Source organism: Pogoniulus pusillus, chromosome 19, assembly GCF_015220805.1.
Source record: "Pogoniulus pusillus isolate bPogPus1 chromosome 19, bPogPus1.pri, whole genome shotgun sequence".
NCBI lineage: Eukaryota > Metazoa > Chordata > Aves > Piciformes > Lybiidae > Pogoniulus > Pogoniulus pusillus.
This window is the reverse complement of record NC_087282.1, coordinates 10,800,516-10,809,025: the sequence shown is the minus strand read 5'-3', so window position 1 is coordinate 10,809,025 and position 8,510 is coordinate 10,800,516. Positions and strand designations below refer to the sequence as shown.

The following is an 8,510-nucleotide window of genomic DNA, read 5'->3' as shown; positions in this document are numbered from 1 at the left end:
TTCCAGCCCTTTCCTTTCTTCCTGCACCCACCCTGCCTTGCCAGAGGTCTTCTCTACAGCACTTCACATGTTCAGTGGAGGTTTAGTGCTGGAAAGCAAAGCCTTGCATTTCTGTTTGTAACTGTCAATTCCAGCTCCATCACATAAGGCAGCACAGCCCTGCCTCCAAGCCAGGCTAGTGAAATCCTTTGTGGAGGGGCCAGGCCCTGGGGATGCTCTCTAGAGTGTCAAGGGAGATGCAGGGCAGGGGCACAGCCCCTGGCCTGGGACATATCAGCTGAACCTCGAGATTCCCCAGCACCCCATGAGATGCTGCCATTCAGCACCTCAGCAAAGTGTTTCAGCAAGGGAACAGTACACAGGTACCTGGGGCAGATCACTTCTGGTGCCGTGGGTCGTGGAGCTTGACCTCTGCTGCCCTTGTCCCTTCCTTCACCTGGCTGAAGAGCTTTTATCTGTGCCGTTTCTTTTTAAAGGTTTCCAGTGACCGTGGGGAAGTATTTCCTGTTGCTTTGGTTAGATTACACTGGAATAAATAGCAAGATCAGAGGACACCCAGCCTGGCCTGGCTTTGGTTTGATCTCTTGTTTTCCACAACAGGAAATCCAGTGTGGAGGGAGTTCAGCTGCACCCACATCCCTATCCTCTGGCTCCCATGCCCCTAGAGTGATTCCTGACCCCCCTCCCTTTTCCCCTATGTCCCTCTGGTCCCTGCTGCTGTAGGACAGGGTGAGATTGGTCTTGTGCAGTGCCTGCTGGAAAGAGGCTGGCACTGCCCCAGCAAAGGCTCTCTTGGTGCCCACAGAAGGTGTCAGCCCTGCAGATCGTTCAGACAGGAGGAAAATAAGATACAGGGAAGCAGAAGCGCTGGCTGGCTGCCCCCTCCCACCCACCCGCCTTGGAACCCCACATGCTGTGTCCCTGCCTCAGGCACAGACAGGATCTGCTTCAGGAACACAACTTGGAAAGCAATCGATGGGAGCCCCCCGCGAAGAGTCAAACGGACGCAGCTGCTGGCAGTGGGGTCCTCCTGTCGAGGTGGCTTGCGGCAGGGAGGACACAGGGCTCCCCACCTCGCTGGTGGGAGCTGCCTAGACCGACGCCCACCCGCCCCGTCCCGTCGGCGGGGCACCGCGGGTGGGAGTGGCCTTGGCGCCGGACGGAGCTGGACCTCCGCGCCAGCAGGGGGCGCTCCCGAGCGCGGCCGCCTCACCGCGGCTATCCCAGGCGGCCCGGAAGTGACGATCCTTTCCTGGCGGAGCGCAGCCATGGTGAGTACGTGGTGTGGCCGCTCACCTCCGCCATCTGTTGCCATCCACCACCCGCCGCGGTCTGCGGCCGCTCCCTCTTCGTCGAGGGCCGCAGGAGGAAGCCCTTTGCCAGGGCTGGGGGGAGCGGGAGCTTGAGGGGGCCGGGGAGGGACGGCTGGGGGGCCGGGCCGGGTCGGGCCTTCCGGCGGCCTGTAACATCTGCGCTCACCGTTCGGCAGGCTCGCGGGCCCAAGAAGCACCTGAAGCGTGTGGCTGCGCCCAAGCACTGGATGCTGGACAAGCTGACCGGCGTCTTCGTGAGTGCGGGACGGGGACCGGGACGGGGACGGGGGTGAGACTGGGCCCGGGCTGCCCACAGCCGCAGCCTCTCCCGCTCTGCTGCAGGACCAGGAGGCTTCGCAGCCTCACCAGCTCGGGCGCGGCGGAATTTTCGGGTGTCTTTACGTTCTCCTGGGGGCAGTTGATGGAACTGTTGGTCTTGAGCATACTTCAGAAAGCTTCTGTTTGCAGGCACCCCGTCCGTCGACAGGCCCTCACAAACTGAGGGAGTGCCTTCCGCTCATAATCTTCCTGCGAAACAGGCTGAAGTATGCGCTGACAGGAGATGAGGTCAAGAAGATCTGCATGCAGAGATTCATCAAGATAGATGGCAAAGTCCGCACAGACATCACCTATCCTGCGGGCTTCATGGGTGAGTGAGGAGGACTGGTGCAGATTCCTCAGGAAGTCCTGCTGCAGTGCTGCTGGAGGGATGGTTTGTGAGGCTAGCATGATCTGGGGGAAAAGATTTTTTTTTTTTTGCTGAAGTTGAAGAAAGGAAGAGTTCTTGTTACTTAGTTTGTAGGTGTGCATTACTGTAAGTCCTGAATCCAGATATCTGCAGCCTGTAACTGCCTGCTTGCTTATTTGTAAACTGCTGCGCAGGCTCCAGCCTTCAGCAGTTTGATAGAATCACAGAATCAGTCAGGGTTGGAAGGCGCCAGAAGGGTCATCCAGTTCCAACCCCCCTGCCGTGGGCGGGGACACCCTACCCTAGATCAGGCTGGCCAGAGCCTCATCCAGCCTGGCCTTAAACACCTCCAGGGATGGGGCCTCAACCACCTTCCTGGGCAACCCATTCCAGACTCTCACCACTCTCATGGTGAAGAACTTCCTCCTCACGTCCAGTGTGAATCTCCCCACCTCCAGCTTCACTCCAGTTTGTACTCATTTGCACTGTATCACAGTTAAAGGTGTGAGCCTGTGGCCAAGGAGAGGTACTGCCCTCCTCATTCATGCCTGCAGTGTTGTTCAGCAATCCCTAGTTCTTTTTAAACGTTAGCTTTGTGCTGAGTTAGTGCTGGGTACTGTGGCTGATAACAGCTGCTGTGTTGTATTTCCCACTCTGAAATCAGACGTCATCAGCATTGACAAGACAGGCGAGCACTTCCGCTTGGTGTACGATACCAAGGGACGCTTTGCTGTTCACCGCATCACAGCTGAAGAGGCCAAGGTGAGGGGCTTCAGTCTGGGGTAAGCATGGGCACAGCTGGGTTTGCTTGGGGCAGTATTTCTTTGGCAGCTCTTGAATGGGAGCTGTTGTCTCTTCCCTGAGAGTGAAGTCTGTGCCACCCTTGAGAAGATCAGGGCCTTTGGGGTTGGGGTATGAAACCTTTGGCAGGGGGCAGCCTTTTGGTGACGTGAGAGCAGTTCCCAGATCACTGCATTGTCTGGTGCTTGTATTGACCCTGTTGGCATGGACTGGGTTCTCTTAACAGCTTTTGTATGGGAATGGCTTTGTTGTATGTGGTGAGCCATAGCATAGGGCTGTGATCAGAAGCATGATACTACCTGTGTTACAGAAGCATTGAGCTCCTTCCCGAGTTTGTTGTGGAAGTATTTACAAAACTGTCTGGCTGTTGGTGTCAGGAAGCAACTCTTGGACATAATTTCCTTAACCCAAGCATGTTGGTGTGCCTACGCTGCAAGTCTGCACCCTCCTTTGCGTGTCCTCCCTAAGGATAGGCTGTGCAGGCACACAGGGATGCTGAGGAAAGAGCTGTCTGTGCTGTAGCTGGATATGGGGGGTGTGTGTGTGTGGGTGCTTCTCCACCCCTCCATGGTCAGCCTTTACCTCTGTCTACCACGAGATTCGACCCATGAGTCCCAAAGTGAGTCTGAAGGAGTTGGGGTGAAAGGCAGGTGGGAAAACCTGCTAAGGGAGGGATACAGATCTGTCTTGTGTCAGATCCTGCTGCCTCTGCTGTGTTACTGTGGGCTTTAGAGCAAAATGAGGAAACTGCCCTGGCATTGGCTTTCCTGAAAAGGTTCAGCTGGTGTTTATTTGGAGTCTGAATATCTGGGTGGGCAGCTGTTCTGAAAACACAGGTGTTTTCCAGTGGGGCTGTAGCACAGGTGCATGGCAGCCTTAGGAGAAGTGTTGCTGGGGCAGTGAGCTGGGCAGGTCGCTGCCTGGGGTTCTTGGGGTGTGTTTGAGTGTTTTGCTTGGAGTCAAGGCCTGCTGTGTCCAGCAGCTGTCTAGGGAACAAGGGTGCCCTGGTCCATGATGCTGCTGTTTCAGATGTATTGGGTTTTGTTTGCAGTATAAGCTGTGCAAGGTGAGGAAGATCTTTGTGGGCACCAAAGGAATCCCTCATCTGGTCACCCATGATGCCCGCACCATCCGCTATCCAGATCCCCTCATCAAGGTGAATGATACAGTCCAGATTGACCTGGAGACGGGCAAGATCACAGATTTCATCAAGTTTGACACAGGTAGGTCTTGCATCTCACATAAAACACTGTGCTTTTGCCCACTGGAGAGCAGTATAGAAGTTACATACAAGTGCTAAGTATCTTTGCTTTAGAGAGGCAGTGGTGGCAGCCTTAGGAAAGGATTTGCTTCCTTGGGGCATCTCTGCCTGGAGCTGGAGCAGAGATTCCTCTGCTGGCAGCAGGTGGCATTTGGCATAGGGACTTTGAGGACTCAGAGCAATCAGGCAACCAGGTGGAGACAGCAAACTAGTGGAGAGCTTGCTTGAGTCTGGCTGTTACGGAGCTGTGAGCAGAAAGCTTTGGGCATCCATAGGGAGGTGCTCTTCACTGTGGGAGAATGCTTCAGTTGCCCAGCCAAGAGCAATACGAAGACAGATTACATGGAAATGCCTCCTTGGTGCTGATGCAACTGAGAAGGTGGCAGGGAACATATGGTCTGAGCCTTGTGGCCACACAGTTGTGGCTCCTTTGGTCTCACCTCTGTACCTGGGAAGATCATGGAACAGAGCTCCTAGAAACTTTACCAAAGTACCCAGAGGACAGGGAGGTGATTGGAGGAAGCCAGCATGGCTTCACTAAGGGCAAGTCCTGCCTGACCAACCTCTTGGGTTTCTACAGTGGTGTGACTACATCAGCAGGCAAGGGAAGACCAGCAGGTCTCATCTGTCTGGACTTTTGTTAAGCCCATGAATTCTGGTCCCCCACAACATCCTTCTCTGTAAACTGGAGAGATAGGGATTTGATGGGTGGGCTGTTCAGTGGATAAGGATGTGGTTGGATACAAAGAGCAGTGGCCAATAGCTTAATGGCCAGATGGAGACAGGTGATGAGTGGTGTCCCTCCAGTGTCTGTACTGGGACTAGTGCAGCTCAGTATCTTCATCAGTGATGCAGACAGCAAGGTTGAGTGTACCCTCAGCAACAGGATGTCATCCTAGGGGGTGCTGGTGGATGAGAAGTTGGGCATGAGCCAACAATGTGCACTTGTAACCCAGAAGTCCAATGGCATCCTGGGCTGCATCAAAAGAAGTGTGGTCAGCAGGTCAAAAGGTGATTTCCGCCACCCTGTTCTGCTCTGGTGAGACCTCACCTGGCGTACTGGGGCCTCCAGAACAAGGAGGACATGGACCTGCTGGAGCAGATCAAGAGGAGGGCTGTGAAGATGGTCAGAGGGCTGGAGCACTTCTACAAGGACAGGCTGAGAGATTTGGGATTGTTCAGCCTGGAGAAGGGAGGTCTCCAGGGAGACATTAGAGCAGCCTTCCAGTAACTGAAGGGAGCCTACAGGAAGGCTGGGGAGGAACTCTTTAGAGGGGCTTGTGGTGATAGGATGAGAGGCAATGGTCTGAAATTGGATCAGGGTAGATTTAGGTTGGACATAAGGGGGAAGTTTTTCACAATGAGGGTGGTAAAATACTGGAACAAATTGCCCAGGCATGTGATTGAGACCCCAGCCCTGGAGGCCTTCAAGGTCAAGCTTGATGAGGCCCTTAGCAACTTGATGTATTTGGAGGGTCCCTGCTGAGTGCAGGGAGGATTGGACAAGATGACCTTCGAGGGTCCCTTGCAGCCTGATGAGTTCTGTGATTCTGTGTGTGCCGGGGTTTCTGTGGGAAACAGAACTTAAATGCTTCCAGAGACGGGCACCAAGGCTGGTGAGGGGACTGGAGCACAGTCCTATGAGGAGTGGCTGAAGGATCTGGAGTTGTTCAACCTGGAGGAGGCTCAGGGGAGATCTTATTGCTCTCTACAACTACCTGAAAGGACGTTGTAGCCAGGTAGGGGTTGGTCTTTTCTGCCAGGCAACCAGTAACAGAAGAAGAGGACACAGTCTCATGTTGTGCCAGAGCAGGTTTAGGTTGGATGTTAGGAAGAAATCCTTCACAGAAAGAGTGATATGCTAGGGGAATGTGTGATGGTTTGGGTGTTCCCTCCCTTCTCCCCCCCCCCCCCCCCCCCTTTGGAAATCACCCAGACTAGACTCAGCCGGCTCTGGAAATATGAATGAAGCTTATATTTACAGCTGGCACAATATACAAGCAGATATTTACAGTATATACATTTATATACAGAAATATACAAGGTAAATAGGTATTGCAGAAACACAACTCCCCTCCCAGAAACCTGAGTCCCCAGGAGGGGTTCCCAACCGCCCCTTCACCTTCCCCCTACCCTTCTCAACCTTACCCCAGTCCCAAGGAAGAATAGAGGTTTAGCCAGGGGGTTAGGAAGCAAAGTGGATTAGTCTAAAATGGAGGGGGAGGTTAGAGAGATGCAAGATGCAGCGCAGCCAGCAGCCCAAGCAAGAGTGATACCTATGTTTTGCTTTTCTTGTTCCTGTACATCTCAGCAAGCCTGTGAGCGAAGTAGACATCACCATTGTTTTCCTTCCACAGCCTGTAATCTAGTTCTCACCAAAACATTCTAGCCTGCTTCAAACTAGCACAGAATGGGCTGCCCAGGAGGTAGTGGAGTCACTGTCCCTGGAGGTCTTTAAAAGGAGACTGGATGAGGTACTTAGTGCCATGGTTTAGTTAATTAGAAGGTGTTAGGATCACAGGATGTTAGGGGTCCAAAGGGACCCGACCCAAGGAGATCATCGAGTCCAACCCCCCCTGCCAGAGCAGGACCACACAATCTAGCACAGATTACAGAGGAATGCATCCAGACAGGCCTTGGGAGTCTCCAGAGGAGACTCCACAACCTCTCTGGGGAGCCTGTTCCTGTGCTCTGTGACCCTTACAGTAAATACGTTCCCCTTTGTGCTGAGGTGGAACTTTTTGTGCTGCAACCTATTGCTCCTTGTCCTATCCCAGGGAGCAAGTGAGCAGAACCTGTCCCCCCACCACTGACTCCCAGCCCTCAGATGTTTATAAACGTTTATTAAATCCCCTCTCAGTCTTCTCCAGACTGAAAAGCCCCAGGTCCCTCAGCCTCTCTTCATAAGCCATGCCCTGCAGTCTCCTAATCATCCTTGTAGCCCTCTGCTGGACCCTCTACAGCAGACCCCTGTTCCTCTTAAACTGGGGAGCCCAAAACTGACCACAGTATTCAAGATGAGGTCTCACCAGGGCAGAGTAGAGGGGGAGGAGACCCTCCCTTGATCTGCTGGATACACTCTTCCTAATACACCCCAGGTGTATTATGTGATAGGTTGGACTCCGATCTCAAAGGTCTTTTCCAGCCTGGTTAATTCTGTGCTTAGGTGCTTGGTGGTTGCTCCCTTGGGCCTTCTCCAGCAGTGCTCCCTAGACTCCCAAGTGGAAGGGCTTCACATTAGCATGCAGTGCCAATGTTTCTCACACCCATCTTCCTTCACCCCAGGTAACCTGTGCATGGTGACAGGCGGTGCCAACTTGGGCCGTATTGGTGTGATCACCAACCGGGAGAGACACCCTGGGTCATTTGATGTGGTTCACGTGAAGGATGCCAATGGCAATAGCTTTGCCACCAGGCTCTCCAACATCTTTGTTATTGGCAAAGTAAGTAGTCCTGGGCAGATGGACATGAGTTGAGTGGGTTCTCCCCTGTGTGAGGGCTGCTGGCTGAAGCAAAGAGGTGTGGGTGTCTTTTGTAGCCACATGCCTTACCATCCAGTGCGCACACCAGTTCTGACTCTGCTCCCTGTGTTTCTGTTCTCTCTTGAGTTGATGGCTCTGGGAAGGGGAAGCATCCTTAAATGAAGGAACAGGGGTGCTTTCAAGAACAAACCCCATGGGTTTGTTGTTTTTTTTGTAACCTAAGAGCTGGATAGTGCTCAGAATTTGTTGGGACCTTGGCAGCTGCTCTGAGAATGCCCTCCCCTCCCAGTGCCTCTGCTGTCTTGTCTTCCCCTAGGGACACTTCTGTCCCAGATGGAAGGGGGTGGTGTGTTAGTTCTGGTAGGTCATGGCCATGGCTTGGCCCTTTTGTAAGGGACTTCTGCTGGGCCAGTGCTGCAGCCGTGTGTGCATGGCTTGGCATGGGCAGAGGCTGGCTGCTGCTGCTGCTGCTTATTGCTTTCTGGCACTGCTGCTTTTCCCTTTCTGAGAGGGGGGGAGCTCTGGCCCTGCCTGGGTTTCCTGATGTGAAGTGACTTGTTCCTTGTTGTAGGGCAACAAGCCATGGATCTCCCTGCCCCGTGGAAAGGGCATCCGCCTGACGATTGCTGAGGAGAGAGACAAGAGGCTGGCGGCCAAGCAGAGCAGCGGCTAAGTGCAGCTGAGGCTGGTGGTGCTTCTGCCTCTGTGCTCATTAAACTGTTTACCAAATGGCTGTGTGACTGACTGGGGAGCGCCCCAGGGCTGGGGCAAGCTGCGCCGTGCCACTGTGGAGCCACGCTCTGCTCTCGGTAGGTTCTGCTGATGTGGGGAGACTCCTGGCATCTGAGCAACTGCCAGAGCCAGCTTCCAGACAGGCCAGGAAGAGCAGAGTGGTGGGAGAACCTCCAGGCTTATGTATCTTGGGGAATGTGTTAGCATCTTGGGGACATGCTGGAAGAGCCAGC

At 53.9% G+C, this 8,510-nt stretch overlaps 1 protein-coding gene across 1 annotated transcript; it reads left to right on the top strand.

Annotated features, from left to right (window-relative positions):
* Positions 1-693: 693 nt before the first annotated feature.
* LOC135183894 (small ribosomal subunit protein eS4) lies at positions 694-8,274 on the top strand. Its single transcript, XM_064159203.1, has 7 exons — positions 694-1,271; positions 1,490-1,567; positions 1,782-1,962; positions 2,666-2,763; positions 3,854-4,025; positions 7,349-7,506; positions 8,117-8,274. Exons 1-7 carry the CDS (start codon positions 1,269-1,271, stop codon positions 8,216-8,218), a joined length of 792 nt encoding a protein of 263 aa, XP_064015273.1. The 5' UTR covers positions 694-1,268; the 3' UTR covers positions 8,219-8,274.
* Positions 8,275-8,510: the final 236 nt, after the last annotated feature.

Bases quoted from the DNA above. Each gene is read 5' to 3' on its own strand.
- LOC135183894 (XM_064159203.1), top strand. The intron at 1,963-2,665 runs GTGAGTGAGGAG...CTCTGAAATCAG, and splicing joins CTATCCTGCGGGCTTCATGG to ACGTCATCAGCATTGACAAG. The intron at 4,026-7,348 runs GTAGGTCTTGCA...CCTTCACCCCAG, and splicing joins TTTCATCAAGTTTGACACAG to GTAACCTGTGCATGGTGACA.